Raw genomic sequence first — 20,610 nt, forward strand, 5'->3', positions numbered from 1 at the left:
TATCTCTTTTCACTCCTGAGGTTGGTCTAACAGAAACCACGTTTTTAAATAGATGCATCCTTATTTCCCAATTCATACCATATGCAAAACAATGTAAGAACAAGACGGCCAAAACTTCATTCAATCAAAATTTAGGAATAGGTTTTATTTTAAATTTACTCACTAAAAAGTGTAAACACTGACATATAAGCAAAAACACCACCCTATCAAGCCTGCAAAGTCCTCCTTAGTAACATCTAGAGACTAGTGCTAAAACTGGTAAAGCTGTCTGTCTGTGACAGTCATTCTCACCAAATCATACCTTACAATGTCCCAGACACCACCACCATCATCATCCCTGGATATTGTCCTGTCATACCGGTAGGACAGACCCAGCAGAGGTGGTGGCACACAATGTCCAGTGGTAGGGAGGGAGTTGCCGTGGGAGTCCGCAACAACGACACTGGACACCATGAAGTCTGAAGTCACAGGGCAAATAGGGTATGGAAATCTCCTGCTGATTACCATGTACTGCCTCCCTCAATTGATGAATCAGTACTCCTCCATGATGAATAGCACGGAGGGTGGCAAGTGCATAAAATAACCTCTGGATGGGGGATTTCAATGCCCACCACCAAGAGTGGCTCGGCAGCAGCACTACTGTTCATGCTGGTCGGGTCCTAAAGGACATAGCTGCTAGACTGGGTCTGCGGCAGGTGGTGAGGGAACCAACAAGAGGGAAAAACACACTTTAATTCATCCTTACCAATCTGCCAGCTGCAAACACATCTATCCATGACAGTATCAATAAAAGCGATCACCGCAGAATCCTTGTGGAGCCAAAGTCCCGCTGGAGATACTAAATGAATATTTTGCATCTGTATTTAAGGATATGGAAGATATAGACTGTAGGGAAATAGATGGTGCCATCTTGCAAAATGTCCAGATTACAGAGGAGGAAGTGCTGGATGTCTTGAAACGGTTAAAGGTGGATAAATCCCCAGGACCTGATCAAGTGTACCCGAGAACTCTATGGGAAGCTAGAGAAGTGATTGCTGGGCCTCTTGCTGAGATATTTGTATCATTGATAGTCACAGGTGAGGTGCCGGAAGACTGGAGATTGGCAAACGTGATGCCACTGTTTAAGAAGGGCGGTAAAGACAAGCCAGGGAACTATAGACCAATGAGCCTGACCTCGGTGGTGGGCAAGATGTTGGAGGGAATCCTGAGGGACAGGATGTACATGTATTTGGAAAGGCAAGGACTGATTCAGGATAGTCAACATGGCTTTGTGCGTGGGAAATCATGTCTCACAAACTTGATTGAGTTTTTTGAAGAAGTAACAAAGAAGATTGATGAGGGCAGAGCAGTAGATGTGATCTATATGGACTTCAGTAAGGCATTCGACAAGGTTCCCCATGGGAGACTGATTAGCAAGGTTAGATCTCATGGAATACAGGGCGAACTCGCCATTTGGACACAGAACTGGCTCAAAAGGTAGAAGACAGAGGGTGGTGGTGGAGAGTTGTTTTTCAGACTGGAGGCTTGTGACCAGTGGAGTGCCAAAAGGATTGGTGCTGGGTCCTCTACTTTTTGTCATTTACATAAATGATTTGTATGCGAGCATAAGAGGTACAGTTAGTAAGTTTGCAGATGACACCAAAATTGGAAGTGTAGTGGAAAGCGAAGAGGGTTACTTCAGATTACAACAGGATCTGGACTAGATGGGCCTATGGGCTGAGAAGTGGCAGATGGAGTTTAATTCAGATAAATGCGAGGTGTTGCATTTTGGGACAGCAAATCTTAGCAGGATTTATACACTTAATGGCAAGGTCCTAGGGAGTGTTGCTGAACAAAGAGACCTTGGAGTGCAGATTCATAGCTCCTTGAAAGTGGAGTCACAGGTAGATAGGATAGTGAAGAAAGTGTTTGGTATGCTTTCCTTTATTGGTCAGAGTATTGAGTACAAGGGTTGGGAGGTCATCTTGCGGCTGTACAGGATATTGGTTAGGCCACTATTGGAATATTGCGTGCAATTCCGGTCTCCTTCCTATCGGAAAGATATTGTGAAACTTGGAAGGGTTCAGAAAAGATTTACAAGGATGGTGCCAGGGTTGGAGGATCTGAGCTACAGGGAGAGGCTGAACAGACTGGGGCTGTTTTCCCTGGAGTGTCAGAGGCTGAGGGGAGACCTTATAGAGGTTTACAAAATTGAGGGGCATGGATAGGATAAATAGACAAAGTCTTTTCTCTGGGGTCGGGGAGTCCAGACCTAGAGGGCATAGGTTTAGGGTGAGAGGGGAAAGATATAAAAGAGACCTAAGGGGCAACGTTTTCACGCAGAGAGTGGTACGTGTATGGAATGAGCTGCCAGACGAAGTGGTGGAGGCTGGTACAATTGCAACATTTAAGAGGCATTTGGATGGGTATAGGAATAGGAAGGGTTTGGAGGGACATGGGCCGGGTGCTGGCAGTTGGGACTAGATTGGGTTGGGATATGGGGTCAGCATGGACGGGTTGGACTGAAGGGTCTGTTTCCATGCTGTACATCTCTATGACTCTATGTTACTTTGAGAATAACCTCCATCATGTGGTGTAGACCTTGAACAGATCTAGCAACTCAAGACTGGGCATCCATGAGGTGCTGAGGGCCATCAACAGAAGAATTGTACTCCAATACAATCTGTAACCTCATGGTCTGGCATATCCCTCACTCAACTATTACCATCAAGCCAGGGGATGAACCCTGGATCAATGGAGAGTGCAGGAGGGCATGCCAGGAGCAGCACCAGGTATAGCTAAAAATGAGGTGCCGACTGGCTGAAGCTACCAAGCAAGACTACTTGCATGTCAAACAGCATAAGCAGTAATTGACAGAGCTCAGTGATCCCACAACCAACAGGTCAGATCTAATTAATCCAGTTGCAAATGGTAGTGAACAATTAAAACAGCTCACTGGAGGAGGAGAAAGCTCCACAAGTTACAGTAGCAATAAGTGTGTACTATCTACAAGCACTGCAGCAATTCACCAAAGATTCTGAGACAGCACCTTCCAAACAACTTCTATTTAGAAGGACAAAGGCAGTAGATACATGGAAACATCACCACCTGGAGGTTTCCCACCAAGCCATTCACCATCCTGACTTGGAAACAGATTGCCAATCCTTCAGTGTTGTTGGGTCAAAATCCTGGAATTCCCTCACTAACATGATTGTGGACTTACCTACAGCACATGGACTGCACCGGTTCCAGAAGGTAGCTCACCACCACCTTTGCAATGGCAACTAGGGATGGGCAATGCATGCTGGTCCTGACAGTGAAGCCCATATCCCATTAATGAATTTAAAAAATCCAAATTGAAGCAGAGCTTGGGGCCCAGATGAAAAATAACTGAATGAGACAGACTTACATTCTGTGAGGAGATCTTCATCTTCTTTATTAGTAGAGGGATTCAATTTCAGAGCCACGAGGTCATACTACAGCTCTAAAAAACTCTGGTGTGGCCACATTTGGAGTATTGTGTACATTTATGGTCATCGCATTATAGGAAGGATGTAGAAGCATTGGAAAGGATGCAGAGGAGATTTACCAGGATGTTGCCTGGTATGAAAAAAAGGTCTTATGAGGAAAGGCTGAGGAACTTGAGGCTGCTTTCGTTGGAGAAAAGAATGTTGAGAGGTGACTTAATTGAGACATAAGATAGTCAGAATGTTAGATAGGTAGACAGTGAGAGCCTTTTTCCTCAGTTGGTGATGGCTACCTTGAGGACACAAGGCTTTAAATTGAGGGGCGATAGATATAGAACAGATGTCAGAGGTAGGTTCTTTACTCAGAGAAGTAAGGGTGTGGAATGCCATGCCTGCGACAGTAGTAGACTCGCCAACTTTAAGGGTATTTAAATGGTCATTGGATAAACATATGGATGAAAATGGAATAGTGTATGATAGGTAGGTTTCAGATTGGTCCCACAGGTCGGCACAACATCGAGGGCCCAAGGGCCTGTACTCCACTGTAATGTTCTATATTCTTGATATTACAGTGTTATGTAACAAAACCACTATAACCATGGCCTCTCATACGATTTGACGTCCCATGAGGTCAATCACTTTTAGCACAGTTTCAATGATCAGTCATAATTCTCCATTTATCCTGTAATATAGATTGGGTGGGGGGAGGTGCAATTACAATGTTTCTCTTAATATTCATGAAGTGGGAGATGGCATAGGACAGGGTGACATTAGGCACACAGACACACAAGATGGCCACTGAACGATAAGTTGGCTAGTTGACACACAAGATGGCTACCAGACCACAATAGAAAGAGACAGCAGAGCAAACACAGATACTAGCAAGTTTTGAGAAGATTTGTAGCTCAGGTTGAGGTTTTGGATGTAGGTTTACTCACTGAGCTGAAAGGTTCATTTCCAGACATTTCATTCCCTTACTAGGTAACATCTTCAGTGAGCCTCAGGCGAAGCAATGCTGAAAATTCCTGCTTTCTATTTATATGCTTGGGTTAGTGATGTCAGTTCCTGTGGTGAAGTCACTTCCTGTTTATTTTCTCAGGGGGTGGTAGATGGAGTCTAACTCGATGTACTTGTTGATAGAGTTCCGGTTGGAATGCCATGCTTCTAGGAATTCTCGTGCGTGTCTTTGTTTGGCTTGTCATAGGATGGATATGTTGTCCCAGTCGACAAGCCAAACAGAAACACACATGAGAATTCCTAGAAGCATGGCATTCCAACTGGAACTCTATCAACAAACACATCGAGTTAGTCCCAATTAACAACCCCCTGAGAAAAGGAACAGCAAGTGACTTCACACAGGAAATAACATCATCAACCCAAAGAAACCCAAACACATAAATAGAGAGCATGAATTTTCAGCATTGCTTCGCAGGAGATCCACTGAAGATGTTACCTAGTAAGATAACAAAACGTCTGGAAAGAACCTTTCAGCTCAGCAAGTAAACCTACATCCAAAACACAGATACTGCTTGGGGCCACCAGAATGCCAGCACAATGCACTCACAGCCTAGTTGATTAGTTTAAGGCGGGTGGGGGAGAAACTACACATGAGTAACATACACTGCCTGCCGAAATGCCTGGGTGCAGCCAACACCTTTGATAGAAATGCTAACAGCTTGATACGGACTCAATACAGAGTGCAAAGAGCCAGAGCTGCAGTAACCATCCTTCTCAGGGAGAGTGATTAGTGCTCAATACTACAGCAATGGACTTCCGCACAGGCATTGAAACTGACAATGTCTGCACTGAAACTGACAATGACTGCGCTGAAATTAACAAAGGCTGCACTGGAACTGACAATGACTGCACCAAAATTATAAACAATTCTGCAATGTTTATAACAAACAAACTATGTTACAGAGACAATAACCTCATCACTGACCTATTATATCACTAAATATACAAGAACATCTTGACATGAGCTCCGGGTTGAGAGAAGACTCGCAGCTGACCACTGTGCTGTTGGTGCCGCTCTCTCCCCGGAGCTGCGGTATTTCCTTGTGCAATAAACTCTGTTGTTGAACCCCGACTCTGACTCAGAGGCTGGTGATTTTCCCCACAACAATTGGCGCTGAGAGCAGGGTTCTTATTACTGGTGCCCTGGTTGAAGGCCATGATCGGGTAGCCGGGGTTTGTACCTGCAAACGGAATGAGTCAGACCGGGCCAAAGACACAGTTTAAAATGTATACTGATTGTAATGTTTAACTTGCTACAGACTGAGTTTAAAAAAATGTCAGTGCATATCTGGGGAGAATAAGTGTTAACTGTATTAACTGTTGTAAGAGGGTAGAGGAGTCCCGGTAGAGAGCACAGCCTATTGAGCCAGCATTCCCAGCCGACTGGCAAGTACTGACTAGTGGTGGTGGCCGGGAGGGTAGAGAAGTCCCACCCGTAGAGAGCACACCTTGCTAGGAGGCTGCTACAACCGTACGGACAGTGCTGGGACCGTATTATTGGCCAGAGGGTAGAGGCGCCCACACCTCCCCCCTCACTTCTCTCCAAGGCCCCAAAGGAAACTTCCATATCCGCCACAGATTCACCTGCACCTCCACCCACATCATCTACTGCATCCGCTGCAGCCGGTGTGGCCTCCTCTATATTGGGGGGACAGGCCGCCTACTTGCGGAGCGATTCAGAGAGCACCTCTGGGCCACCCGGACGAACCAACCCAACCACCCTGTAGCACAGCATTTCAACTCCCCCTCCCACTCCACCGAGGATATGCAGGTCATTGGACTCATCCACCGCCAAACCACAACAACGCGACGGTCGGAGGAGGAGCGTCTTATCTTCCGACTGGGAACCCTCCAACCACAGGGGATGAACTTGGACTTCACCAGTTTCTTCATCCCCCCTCCCCCCACCTTGTCTCAGCCGAATCCCTCCAGCCCGGCACCGCCTTCCTGACCTGCAGTCTTCTTCTTGACCTCTCCGCCTCCATCCTACTCCGACCTATCACCCTCACCTTGACCTCTTTCCACCTATCACATTTCCAACGCCCCTCCTCCAAGTCCCTCCTCCCTACCTTTTATCTTCTCCTGCTGAACACTCTCTGCTCATTCCTGAAGAAGGGCCTGTGCCCGAAACGTCGAATCTCCTGTTCCCTGGATGCTGCCTGACCTGCTGTGCTGTTCCAGCAATAAAGTTTCAACTTTGATCTCCAGCATCTGCAGACCTCACTTTCTCCTAGAGAAGTCCCCACTGGTTCAGAACACTTTCCTGTTGGTGGTATCTGGGGGTACACAATCTGCAAAATGGCAGATCAAAGTTTTAACGGGGATACTACAGGTTCCCTTATTGAGAAATACAAGGCAGGCAGACAAGGATTGACAGAACAAATGAAGAAAAGTGGTTGGGACCCATTCCAGATATTAGCACAACAGAGAGATTGGATAGATAAACAAAAACGAAATAAAACTAAAAAGATAGGGGTAATGTTAGTGTACCAATTAGCAGGCCTAATTGAACAAGCGAGTGTCTCCACTAGCACGTGGAGAAAAGGCCAAGAACAAATTGAGGAGCTGGAGGATAGGATAAAGGAAATGGAACAAAGATTAGAAAAAGTACAGGAGGAAAGAGAGATTGACTCGCTCCCCTCCTACTGCTCCTCTGTTGGACGAACCTTGCAATAGTATAACTTAGCACCCATTACCAGAGGAACAGACTCACAGCCCAAAGCAAATTATAAACCCCTCACCCCTGGGGAGAGGGAGCAAATTATGGCCTCCTTGGGCAAATTACAGCCCCTGAGCACAAACACCAGGTTCTGGGAAGAGCTGGATAATGTATGGATAGGACACCAACTACACCTGAGGGACATACACCAGCTGGTCCGGGCAGCTTGCCCAGCGGAAAAGTGGAGGCAGGTAGCTGGCAGACATGATGCCACAGCAGCCCGAGACTTTGGGGAGGATGGTGGACACTTGCCCTCTCCCCCCCCCCATTTCAGCAACTTTAAAAGAAGAAATCTAGAGGATGCTCGGAAATGCTCCCAGGAACTGCAACAAGATCACGACACTGAGCAACTTAAAGGGGAAGGAGCCTCCGAGTATGGGGAATAGTTATTTAGGGTCTATCAAGAATGCTCAGGGCAAGCAACCCAAGTCGGGGGGACCGGGCATTCATCCAAACTTTTAGAGATGGGCTCTCTAGCACCCACCAAGCCATTCTGAACATGGGAGTAATAATGTCCCAGGACTATGATGACACAGTTGAGTGGGCTAGCAGGGTGGAGGAGGCAGAAGCTCCTGTGATAAAAGTATGACCTGACAAAGCAGCCGACCGGAATGGAGGCGAGAGTAGAATAAAACTATCCTGCCATAACTGTGGCCGGCAGGGACACTTTACCAGAGAGTGTAGGGTCCCACGAGCAGGAGATAGACCAGGGAACAATCTAAGATACCACAGCCACTGCAACAGAACAGAACACACAGAAGCAGTGTGCTGGGAAAAGCATGGGGCACCCCCAAACACCACCCGGAACACCGGGGAACCGCGGGAATCCAGAGGTCAGCAGAGCTGACAACCAGCTGCCCCCATTCGTGAGGGCAGGGGGGAGGGGAGAATTTACTTGCCTGCAGTAATAGGAGGGTGGAAATGTGAGATGCTAATTGACACAGGAGCGGTTGTATACATCACAAACTTACCCTTACCCCACACAAATAAAATGATTCACTTAACTGGGGTAGATGGGGATAAAGCACCAGCTTACCTAAGCGAAACTACCCTCGTTGAAATAAACAATATACATATCCCCATGAGATTCTATGTGTGCCAAAACAATGAGGGCACCATAATGGGCAATGATCTCATGAGAGAATAGAATGTCCTAATCGATTGTGTAAAAGGGAAATTGATTTGGCTCAGACAGGATGGTTGAACGACCGAGATTAGGAAACTAACAAATCACCTTGAAACTATTAAAGTGGCTACAGTCACCAGTAGGGACTGGAACCTTGAAAAGGGGGGATTCAGAGCCATCTGCGCCTTCTTACCCGGAGCCTGGGCAGAAGGAAAGTTAGATACAGGTCTAGTTAACATAGACCCGGGAAGGGTTCCTGGACTGGAGCATAATTCTCACCAGCAATACCCAATAAAACCTGAAGCAGAAACAGCAGTTGTGGAGATAGTGAAAGACTAGTGAGACAGGGAATCCTGAAAGCAACCACAAGTACAACTAATTCCCTGATGTGGCCAGTAATAAAGCCTGATGGGAGCTACAGGCTCACCATTGATTAAATAGCATTAAATAAGGTCACCCCAAAATTGCACCCCATTGTAGCAAACCCCTCCACCATTTTAAACGGCTTGGCCCCTGAACGCAAGATTTTTACTGTTTTAGACACAGCCAACAGGTCTTGGTCTATCCCATTACACCGTGAATCCCAAAACAAATTCGCCTTTACAGTAAGAAACAGGAAGTACATATGGACTCGCCTGCCACAAGGGTTCCACAACAGCCCCACAGCGTTTCACAGGGTGATGAGCGACATTCTGTAGATGATATCCTAATTGCCTCAGAGTCTGAGTCAGGACACCAGGAGGTTTTATGTCTAGTATTACAGGGATTAGCAACCGCAGGGTTAAAAGTTGGCCCCAGAGAGGCACAAATTGGCAAAACACAAGTCTTATACCCAGGACACCTTGTATCCCAGAGACGCAATCAAATGCCCAATGACTGCAAGAAGGCAATCCAACAGATGCCCCGACCTGCCACTGTCGGGGGGAGGGGGTCAGAAAGGTCTTGGGCTATTCAACTACAGTCAGAGCTTTATATCCAAGTTCGCAAAATTGGCTGAAATGATCCAGAAACTAGTTAAAAGGAGGCAAGCCCCAGGAACCTGCAACTTGGGGGCTAGAACAGGAGGGGGCATACAGTCAGCTTAAACCTCGGCTCATATTGGCCCCTGGGCTACGGCTGCCAGGTTCCAGCAAGGATTTTTACATCCACTGTAATAATGAGGGAGGATTTTACTCCGCAGCGGTCACCTAAGACCACGGTAGCAGAAGGAGGCCCGTAGGGTACTACTCAACTAGAGAAGGGCCTATAGTCACCGGGTTGCCCAGGTGTATAAACAGCCTTAGACTGTGCTGCTTGGGCCGTTAGGGTTGGCGAGCCCATCGTAATGACAGGGAATGTCATCCTCCACACTAAACACACCCTAGTAAAGATGCTAAACACAGGGAAATTGAGGGCCATCTCCAATATGAGAAGGGCAAAGTGGGCGGCAGTTCTTTTACCCCTAAGTCAGTCCATGGTAATAGTTAGAGATATGGGAGAAAACCCAGCTGAGGAACTTCTAGACACAGGGGAACTGTACAACTGTGGGGATATAGATGGGGATGATGTTAGAGGGGAAAATAAAGGATACCAGCCAAGGAGACTTTCTTCATGGATGGGTCACAAAAGTACATAGCAGGGTCACCCCGAACAGGATGGGCTGTGGTAAATGATAAGTTAGAAACAGTTACGTCGGGAAGGATTGATGGAAGTCAGTCCACACAGGGAGCAGAATGGTAGCACTTACCAAAGTACTGGAACGAGCAAAAGAAAAAACTGTGAATATATATTCACAGACAGTTAATATGCCTTCGGTGTAGTTCATGACTACATGGTGACATGGAGTAGAAGAGGGTTTCACCACCGTGTGGGGAACCCCTATCAGACACCAATTAGGAACTCAGGCACTATTGTGTGCCAGTGAACAGCCAAAAGAGGCTGCAGTAATAAACATAAAGGCCCATCGTAAAGAGCCAGCAAAGGAGAGTCCAGGTTGGCTAAACTTCAAAGGAATCAAGGCAGCAGACCAAGCAGTTCAGAGAACCCTAGAACAAGCAGCCATTAACGAGACTGCAATAGCCACGAATGAATTAGCTATCCAAATTCAGCAGCTACAGGAGGACACCCCGTAGGAAGAGATGGAAACTGCAGGGGGCATTCAAAGGGGAGGATGGTGCCTGGAGGTGAGCAGACAATTCTGGTCTCCTTCCTATTGGAAATATGTTGTGAAACTTGAAAGGGTTCAGAAAAGGATGTGACCAGGGTTGGAGGATTTGGCGGCACGGTGGCCCAGTGGTTAGCACTGCTGCCTCGCAGCGCCAGAGACCCGGGTTCAATTCCCGCCTCAGGCGACTGACTGTGTGGAGTTTGCACATTCTCCCCGTGTCTGCGTGGGTTTCCTCCGGGTGCTCCGGTTTCCTCCCACAGTCCAAAGATGTGCGGGTCAGGTGAATTGGCCATGTTAAATTGTCCGTAGTGTTAGGTAAGGGGTAAATGTAGGGGTATGGGTGGTTTGCGCTTCGGCGGGTCGGTGTGGACTTGTTGGGCCGAAGGGCCTGTTTCCACACTGTAAAGTAATCTAATCTAATATAATCTAACTTGAGCTATAGGGAGAGGCTGAACAGGCTGGGGCTGTTTTCCCTGGAGCGTCGGAGATTGAGGGGTGACCTTTTAGAGGTTTACAAAATTATGAGGGGCTTGGATAGGGTAAATAGACAAAGTATTTTGCCTGGGATTGGAGAGTCTAGAACTAGAGTGCATAGGTTTAGGGTGAGAGGGGAAAGATATAAAAGGGACCTAAGGGACAACCTTTTCACGCAGAGGGTGGTACGTGTCTGGAATGAGCTGCCAGAGGATTTGGAAGAGGCTGGTACAATTACAACATTTAAGAGGCATTTGGATGGGTATATGAATAGGAAGGGTTTGGAGGGATACAGGCCGGGTGTTGGCAGGTGGGACTAGATTGGGTTGGAATATCTGCTCGGCATGGACGGGTTGGACTGAAGGGTCTGTTTCCATGCTGTACATCTCTATGACTCTAAGATCTTTGATAGAAATGCTAACAGTTTGATATGGACTCAGTACAAAGTGCTAATAGCCAGGGCTGCAGGAAGAGTGACTCGTGCCCATTACTACAGCAATGGACTTCTGCGCAGACATTGAAACTGACAATGTCTGCACTGAAATTAACAAAGGCTGCACCGAAATTATCAACAATTCTGCAAATTTTGCAAAAGACAAACTATGTTACAGTGACAATAACCTCATCACTGACCTATTATATCACAAAATGTATAAAAGTATCGTGACATGTGCTCCGGGTTGAGAGAAAAATCGCAGCTGACCACTGTGCTGTTGGGTGTCTTTCTCTCCCCGGAGCTCCGGTATTTCCTTGTACAATAAACACTCACTGAACCCCGACTCTGACTCAGAGGCTGGTGATTTTCCCCACACAATTCACATTGATCTGAAGCAGACCTTTGTTTTGGAAACAGCCATAAAAATGAAATCTTAACCCCAGTCATATCCAAGTGATAAAATTTTATATCCAGCTAATTAAACATTTATTAAGGCAACACAGTTTCAACTGCATTATTTAGACATTACTCTGTAAATTCCTGAGAGTGCAGCTTCTTTGGTAACTATTTTAAACTGCCCAGCTCATTGCTAAAAAAAGTAAAATTACAATGGTTTTATCAGATTATATGGCTGCTCTCTCATGAGGGGGAGGGGGAGAGAGAGAAAGAGAGAGAGAGAGAGAGAGAGAGATAGTGGTAGTTTGCCTCAGGTGAGGGGAGTGGTTGAGCAGGAGAGACTTTGATTGTAACCAGAGCCAATGCAAAATAGAACCTATGAACTGCAAACCAGCCATTCAGCCAACTGAACTGACCTGTCCTCAAATTATTACCATGCTCATTGTTTTCTCTTCAGTCAAAATCCAAGGCTTTAAAGTAAGCTGAGATTTAAAGAGCAATCATCTGCATCTTATATTACCATGACAAACATTATATTCTCCATCTATGTTCAAACACACAAAGAATGAGGCATATAATCTCCATCTAGACATTGATTCAGTGTTTAAACATTGCACATCTTTCTTCCAAAGACTGTAGCACCATACAGTAAGATTACAGATTGGAGCAACGGCCCAGATCCCCCTTCACAGGGTCACTCACCCAGATCCCCCACTCACACAGGGTCACTCCCCCAGATCCCCCACCCACACAGGGTCACTGATCCCCCCACCCACACAGGGTCACTGATTCCCCCCCACTCACACAGGGTCACTGATTCCCCCCCCACTCACACAGGGTCACTGATTCCCCCCCCCCACTCACACAGGGTCACTGATTCCCCCCCCACTCACACAGGGTCATTCCCCCAGATCCCCCACTCACACAGGGTCACTCACCCAGATCCCCCACTCACACAGGGTCACTCACCCAGATCCCCCACCCACACAGGGTCACTGATCCCCCCACCCACACAGGGTCACTGATTCCCCCCCCACTCACACAGGGTCACTAATTCCCCCCCCCCCACTCACACAGGGTCACTAATTTCCCCCCCCCACTCACAAAGGGTCACTGATTCCCCCCCCCCCACTCACACAGGGTCACTGATTCCCCCCCCCCACTCACACAGGGTCACTGATCCCCCCACCCACACAGGGTCACTGATTCCCCCCCCACTCACACAGGGTCACTAATTCCCCCCCCCACTCACACAGGGTCACTAATTCCCCCCCCCACTCACAAAGGGTCACTGATTCCCCCCCCCCACTCACAAAGGGTCACTGATTCCCCCCCCCCACTCACACAGGGTCACTGATTCCCCCCCCACACTCACACAGGGTCATTCCCCCAGATCCCCCACTCACACAGGATCACTGATCCCCCCACTCACACAGGGTCACACCCCCAGATCCCCCACCCACACAGGGTCACTCACCCAGATCCCCCACCCACACAGGGTCACTGAACCCCCCACTCACACAGGGTCACTGATTAACCCCCCCCCACACACACACAGGGTCATTCCCCCAGATCCCCCACTCACACAGGATCACTGATCCCCCCACTCACACAGGGACACTCACCCAGATCCCCCACCCACACAGGGTCACTGATCCCCCCACCCACACAGGGTCACTGATTCCCCCCCCACACTCACACAGGGTCATTCCCCCAGATCCCCCACTCACACAGGATCACTGATCCCCCCACTCACACAGGGTCACACCCCCAGATCCCCCACCCACACAGGGTCACTCACCCAGATCCCCCACCCACACAGGGTCACTGAACCCCCCACTCACACAGGGTCACTGATTAACCCCCCCCCCCCCACACACACACAGGGTCATTCCCCCAGATCCCCCACTCACACAGGATCACTGATCCCCCCACTCACACAGGGTCACTCACCCAGATCCCCCACCCACACAGGGTCACTGATCCCCCCACTCACACAGGGTCATTCCCCCAGATCCCCCACCCACACAGGGTCACTCACCCAGATCCCCCACCCACACAGGGTCACTCACCCAGATCCCCCACCCACACAGGGTCACTGATCCCCCCACCCACACAGGGTCACTCACCCAGATCCCCCACCCACACAGGGTCACTCACCCAGATCCCCCACCCACACAGGGTCACTGATCCCCCCACCCACACAGGGTCACTGATTCCCCCCCCCACTCACACAGGGTCACTGATTCCCCCCCCCACTCACACAGGGTCACTGATTCCCCCCCCCCCCCACTCACACAGGGTCATTCCCCCAGATCCCCCACTCACACAGGATCACTGATCCCCCCACTCACACAGGGTCACACCCCCAGATCCCCCACTCACACAGGGTCACACCCCCAGATCCCCCACTCACACAGGGTCACACCCCCAGATCCCCCACTCACACAGGGTCACACCCCCAGATCCCCCACCCACACAGGGTCACACCCCCAGATCCCCCACCCACACAGGGTCACTCACCCAGATCCCCCACCCACACAGGGTCACTGATCCCCCCACCCACACAGGGTCACTGATTCCCCCCCCACTCACACAGGGTCACTGATTCCCCCCCCCCCCCCCACTCACACAGGGTCATTCCCCCAGATCCCCCACTCACACAGGATCACTGATTCCCCCCACTCACACAGGGTCACACCCCCAGATCCCCCACCCACACAGGGTCACACCCCCCAGATCCCCCACCCACACAGGGTCACTCACCCAGATCCCCCACCCACACAGGGTCACTGATCCCCCCACTCACACAGGGTCACTCACCCACCCCACTCACACAGGGTCACTCACCCAGATCCCCCACCCACACAGGGTCACTGATTCCCCCCCCACTCACACAGGGTCACTGATTCCCCCCCCCCCCCACTCACACAGGGTCATTCCCCCAGATCCCCCACTCACACAGGATCACTGATTCCCCCCACTCACACAGGGTCACACCCCCAGATCCCCCACCCACACAGGGTCACACCCCCAGATCCCCCACCCACACAGGGTCACTCACCCAGATCCCCCACCCACACAGGGTCACACCCCCAGATCCCCCACCCACACAGGGTCACTCACCCAGATCCCCCACCCACACAGGGTCACTGATCCCCCCACTCACACAGGGTCACTCACCCACCCCACTCACACAGGGTCACTCACCCAGATCCCCCACCCACACAGGGTCACTGATACCCCCCCCCCCCCACACACACAGGGTCACTGATACCCCCCCCCCCACACACACAGCGTCACTGATTTCCCCCCCCCCACACACACAGCGTCACTGATTCCTCCCCCCCCACACACACACAGCGTCACTGATTCCTCCCCCCCCCCCCCCCTCACACAGGGTCACTGATCCCCCCCCCCCCCCCACTCACACAGGGTCACTGATCCCCCCCCCCCCCCCCACACAGGGTCACTGATTCCCCCCCCCCCACACACAGGGTCACTGATTCCCCCCCCCCCACACACAGGGTCACTGATTCCCCCCCCCCTCCTCCCTCACACGGGGTCACTGATCCCCCCCCCCCTCCCTCACACGGGGTCACTGATCCCCCCCCCACACAGGGTCACTGATCCCCCCCCCCCCCCCCCCCACACAGGGTCACTGATCCCCGCCCCCACACAGGGTCACTGATCCCCCCCCCCCCCCCCCACACAGGGTCACTGATTCCCCCCCCCCCACACACAGGGTCACTGATTCCCCCCCCCCCACACACAGGGTCACTGATTCCCCCCCCCCTCCTCCCTCACACGGGGTCACTGATCCCCCCCCCCCTCCCTCACACGGGGTCACTGATCCCCCCCCCACACAGGGTCACTGATTTCCCCCCCCCCCCCCCACTCACACAGGGTCACTGATCCCCCCCCCCCCCACACAGGGTCACTGATTCCCCCCCCCCCCCCACACAGGGTCACTGATTCCCCCCCCCCCTCCTCCCTCACACAGGGTCACTGATTCCCCCCCCTCCTCCCTCACACAGGGTCACTGATCTCCCCCCCCCCCCCCCCCCACTCACACAGGGTCACTGATCTCCCCCCCCCCCCCACTCACACGGGGTCACTGATTCCCCCCCTCCCCCCCTCGGGGTCAGTGATCCCCCAGGTCCCCCGCTCAGACAGGATCTCTGATCTGTGGCAGGACCACTGTGCCGGGCTCCCATGGTCACAGTCTCATTCAGCAGCGAGGCGGGACTGGGTTACTGCAAAACGCAGTGAAACTTGCGAACGGGTCAGTTAGCGCTGGGAGTGGAGTGCTCCCTGTGTCAGAGTGCGGCTGCAGCGTGTCCTTCTCCCACTCCCAGCTGGTACCCCCCTCTCTCTCTCTCTCTGTGTGTATCTGTCTGTCTGTGTGTCTCAGGGAGCAGTCTGTCCCCCGGGTGAACAATGCAGGGACGGCTCTCCACAATGACACCTCCCCTCTTCCTGTTCACCTCCTGCTTTCCCTGGGACACAGCCCCCCGAGCATTGCAATGAGGGACAGCAGACCCCTTCCTTACCTTCACCTGCATTGTCGTTGGCTTTACCCTGCTTAGGTTGAGCCGCCTTTTGTAAGCTTCCGGCTGTAAGATCCTGTGTCTATCAGTCCTGATAGGCTGTTTGCAGGAAGAGAGAGAGGGAAAGAGGCGGCGCAGCCTCTGATTCATTACCAGCAGCAACTTCAGAGTCAGTCAGTCAGCCAGTGGGTGAGGGGCCAAGAACATTAAACAGGAATGCAGTTGTGTTACCAGCCACAACGCTGTTAAGCTTCACGGCGACTGAAACATTAAAACTGTCATAGTTTCTTTTATGTAAGATTGGCACAACATGACCCCAGCTCTGTGGAAGGGCCACAGGATCACTGAAACTGCTGGGGAAAAACTCAGCAGGTCTGTGAACAGAAAGCTGTGCTAACACTCAGTCAACAGATGCTGCCCGATCTGCTGAGTTTTTCCAGCAACTTCTGTTTTTATGCCCTACTTTATTGGTCAGTGCTTTGAGTGCAGGAGCTGGGAGATCATGTTGCGATTGTGCAGGGACTTTGGTGAGGCCACTTTTGGAATGATGTGTTCCATTCTGGTCTCCCTGCTTTGGGGAAGGATTTTGTGAAATTTGAAAGGGTTCAGAAAAGATTTAGAAAGATGTTGCCGGGGTTGGAAGGTTTGAGCTACAGGCAGAGGCTGAATAGACTGGGGCTACTTACCCTGGAATGTCAGAGGCTGAGGAATGACCTTAAAGAGGTTTATAAAATCATGAGGGGCATGGATAGGGTGAATAGTCAAGGATTTTTTTTTCCCCTGGGGTTGGGGAGTCCAAAACTAGAGGGCATAGGTTTAAGATGAGAGGGGAAAGATTTAAAAGGGACCCAAGGGGCAACTGTTTCACACAGAGGGTGGTGCGTGTATGGAATAAGCTGCCACAGGAAGTGATGGAGGCTAGTACAACTGCAATATTTAAAAGGCATTGGATGGGTATATAAATGGGAAGGTTTTAGAGGGATATGGGCCAAATGCTGGCAAATGGGTGTAGATAAATTTAGTATACCTGGTCACCTCTCAATGCCTCTATGACTATTTTCAGCAGTTCCTCAGTTTTATGTGGAAGGGTCACTGGACTCGAAATGTTAACTCTGTTTTCTCTCAATAGATGCTGAGCTTCTTCAGCAATTTCTGTTTTTGGTTCGGACTTCCAACATCCGCAGTCCTTCATTTTATTATTGCACACAAAGTGTTATTTTTTAAGAGACCTACATTAATAGGCTTTATATCGTCAGGGACCCCCATATCTATGGAAGGATTCACCGGCCTTGGAAGGGGGTCCAGAGGAAGTTTGCAAGAATGATCCTGGGGATGAAGGGTTTGTCATATGGGGAGGCGTTGAGGACTCTGGGTCTGTACTTGAATGGAGTTTAGAAGGATGAGGGGGAACTGATTGAAACTTACTGAGAAGCCTGGATAGAGTGGATATGGAGAAGAAGTGGGAGTGACCAACAACTGAGAGTACAGCCTCAATGTAAGGGATGACCTTTTAGAACTGAGATGAGGGAGTATTTCTTCAGCCAGCGTATGGCTAATCTGTCGAACGCATTGCCATTGAAGGCTGTGGAGGTCAAGTGTGTATATAATCAAAGATAGTTAGGTTCGTGATTCGTAATGGGATCAAAGGTTACAGGGAAAAGGCAGGAGATGGGGTTGAGAAACTCATCAGCCACGGCTGAATGGTGGAGCACTGAATGGTCTAATTCTGTTCCTGTATCTTACTTATAATGGAGTTTCTGGGAGGAAAGTTTGTGTTTAACTGGATCTGAATGGCAGAGACAGGGAGAAACTCATCAGTTTGAATGGTCACTGTTTCTCATTTCTTGGATGATAAACAACCAGAGCTTTTGAATCTGCTTAGGTTGATACCCCTCTGTAGCCAATGTGACTTGAACCCGGGCATCCTAGTTTAGAGGAAGGGAAACTACCTCTGCACCACAAGGGCCCTAGTTTCCAAATCTCCCAGGCCTCTCATATTAAGTACACATAAAACTGAGTCAATGTACCATTTATAGTTCTGTTGTGGTACAGTGGTAGTGCCTCTGCCCCTTGGCTGGGTTCAAGTTGCACCTGCTCCAGATCTGAAAAAACATCTCTGAACAAGCTGCTTAAACATGTCTAAAAGCAAGAAATAATTAAATGTTTAATCCTTCCTTGCTATAAGACTTGGAGGTGCAGCTACTGTAAATAGGGAATTCAAGGGACTCTAATCCCACCCCGGTGATTAACACGTCCATCCAGTAGCAGAATTAATGGACTGGTTGCCTGGTTGAGATGTCCCTCATTGAGGTTTTCCCAGTGGTCTCTGTGTCCTGGTCAAAATTAGCCTCAAACTACATCCACCCAAATCAGAACTTCGAACAAAGCATGCTGGAGAAACTCAGCAGGTCTCACAGCACCTGTGGCAACAACAAGAAAATTAATGTTTCAAATCCAAACTGTCCTCTTCAGAGAAGGCAAATGGTACGTTGGCCTTCATCGCAAGGAGATTTGGATACATGAACAACTGTGTTTCACTGAATTACATGGAGAAACCACATGTGGAGTATTGTGCACAGTTTTCATATCCTTATGGAAGGAAGTATATACTTGCCATTGAGGAAGTGCAGTGGACGGTTACCGCACTGATCCCTTGATTGACGGGATGGGTGTAGGAGGACGGACTGATAAAAATTGACCTGTACACACTAGAGTTTTGAAAAAATGAGGGAGAGAGTCATAGAATCATGTCTGAATTGAAACTTGCAAAATTGTCACAGGCTTTACCAGGGTAGATGTCACAGGCTTTACCAGGGTAGATGTCACAGGCTTTACCAGGGTAGACGTTTTCACTGGATAGTGAGTACCGAACCAGGGAACATTACCTTAGAGTATAAGGCAAGTCACTTAAGACAAATGAGGAAAAATTTCTTTACCCAGAGGTCTTTGGAAGCTCAATCATTAAATACGTTCAAGTCAGAAATCACCAGGTCTCTGGAGAATACTGAGGTCAAGAGGTCATGTGGGAAATTGGTTTTGAGGTTGGTGATCAGTCATAATCTGTTTGAATTGCAAAGCAGATTCAAAGGGCAAAATTACCAGCTCCTAAACCTACCATATCCATTTTCATCATTACAGAGTCCCTACAGTGTGGAAGCAGGCCATTCAATCTATGCTGACCCTCGAAAGAGCATCGTACCCAGGGCCCATAACCCAGCATTTCCCATGGCTAACCCACTTAGCCTGCACAGCTGCAGGCTGTGGGAGGAAACCCACACAGACACAAGGAGAATGTGCAAACCCCACCCAAAGTCACTCAAGGTTGGAACTGAACCCAAGTCCCTGACACTGAGAGGCAGCAGTGCTAACCACTGGGCCTGTTATGGAAATGTGTTTGGCCAATAACCAGCTCCAGCTGGTTAGGCCAATTAAACCAGGGGAAGAGAAACAGAGAAAGTGTTAATGGCAATTTTAAAGCAAAGTCAAGAGTATACACCAAGGAGAGTCATAATATCATTTTGTGTCTGAGCATGATAGGGACCAGAAATCTGCTAAACTAAATGATCTTCAAGATCAAACATAAGAGGTTTTGGCAATTAACCAATTGATAGGCTCAACGATGCAAATTACATTGATTGATCTGTCTTTGCACTGGTTTAAAATATTATGTAGGTTGAATTATTTCTCTAACATGTTTAAAGGACAATAAGCACTACCTCTGTTAAAGAATCTTACATCGCATGCCACGGAATACTGACACCTATTTTGCGTGCATGTCCTAAGTAATATTTAATCAACACTGATTAATATAACTATTTCAGTCGATCCAATCTGTTCAGACTTCCTATGACACCCCTCTGGGACAGGTAGAATTTGGACCTTCTGGCCCAGAGATAGGGCACTACAACTCCACTAGGAGAAAGTGAGCACTGCAGATACTTGAGATCAGAGTTGAGAGTGTGGCGCTGGAAAAGCACAGCAGGTCAGGCAGCATCGGAGGAGCAGGAGAATCGATGTTTTGGGCAAAAGCCCTTCATCAGGAAGGGCTACAACTCCACCATAAGTTCAGAAAATAAAGTTTAAATAATTTCCCTCAAAGGATTTAATCACTCAAGAGTGACAGGTCAGTGGTATTATGTCGTGTTGTTTTAGAATGATCTGAGCTATACGCAGAGACTAGAACCTTTCATTTGGCAGAAATAAAAAACTAAACGTTACAGCAGGTGTTTCAAAGATGTAACTAAATGTCTTTATTTCCAGTTGAATTGGTAAAATAGTCACCATGGGCACTAACCTAGTT

At 49.2% G+C, this 20,610-nt stretch overlaps 1 protein-coding gene across 1 annotated transcript in view; it reads right to left on the reverse strand.

Moving 5' to 3' along the window:
• mtap (methylthioadenosine phosphorylase) overlaps nt 1-16,430 on the reverse strand; it is a 204,727-nt gene extending 188,297 nt beyond the window's left edge. Inside the window, exon 1 of the mRNA XM_043718939.2 lies at nt 16,314-16,430. Coding sequence (XP_043574874.1) covers nt 16,314-16,325 — 12 coding nt within the window. The 5' untranslated portion in view covers nt 16,326-16,430. The remainder of the gene's footprint in view (nt 1-16,313) is intronic.
• Nucleotides 16,431-20,610: the final 4,180 nt, after the last annotated feature.

Source organism: Chiloscyllium plagiosum, unplaced genomic scaffold (assembly GCF_037043375.1).
Source record: "Chiloscyllium plagiosum isolate Xiang-an unplaced genomic scaffold, Cpla_swu_hap1 HiC_scaffold_2, whole genome shotgun sequence".
In the NCBI taxonomy this organism is placed as follows: Eukaryota; Metazoa; Chordata; class Chondrichthyes; order Orectolobiformes; family Hemiscylliidae; genus Chiloscyllium; species Chiloscyllium plagiosum.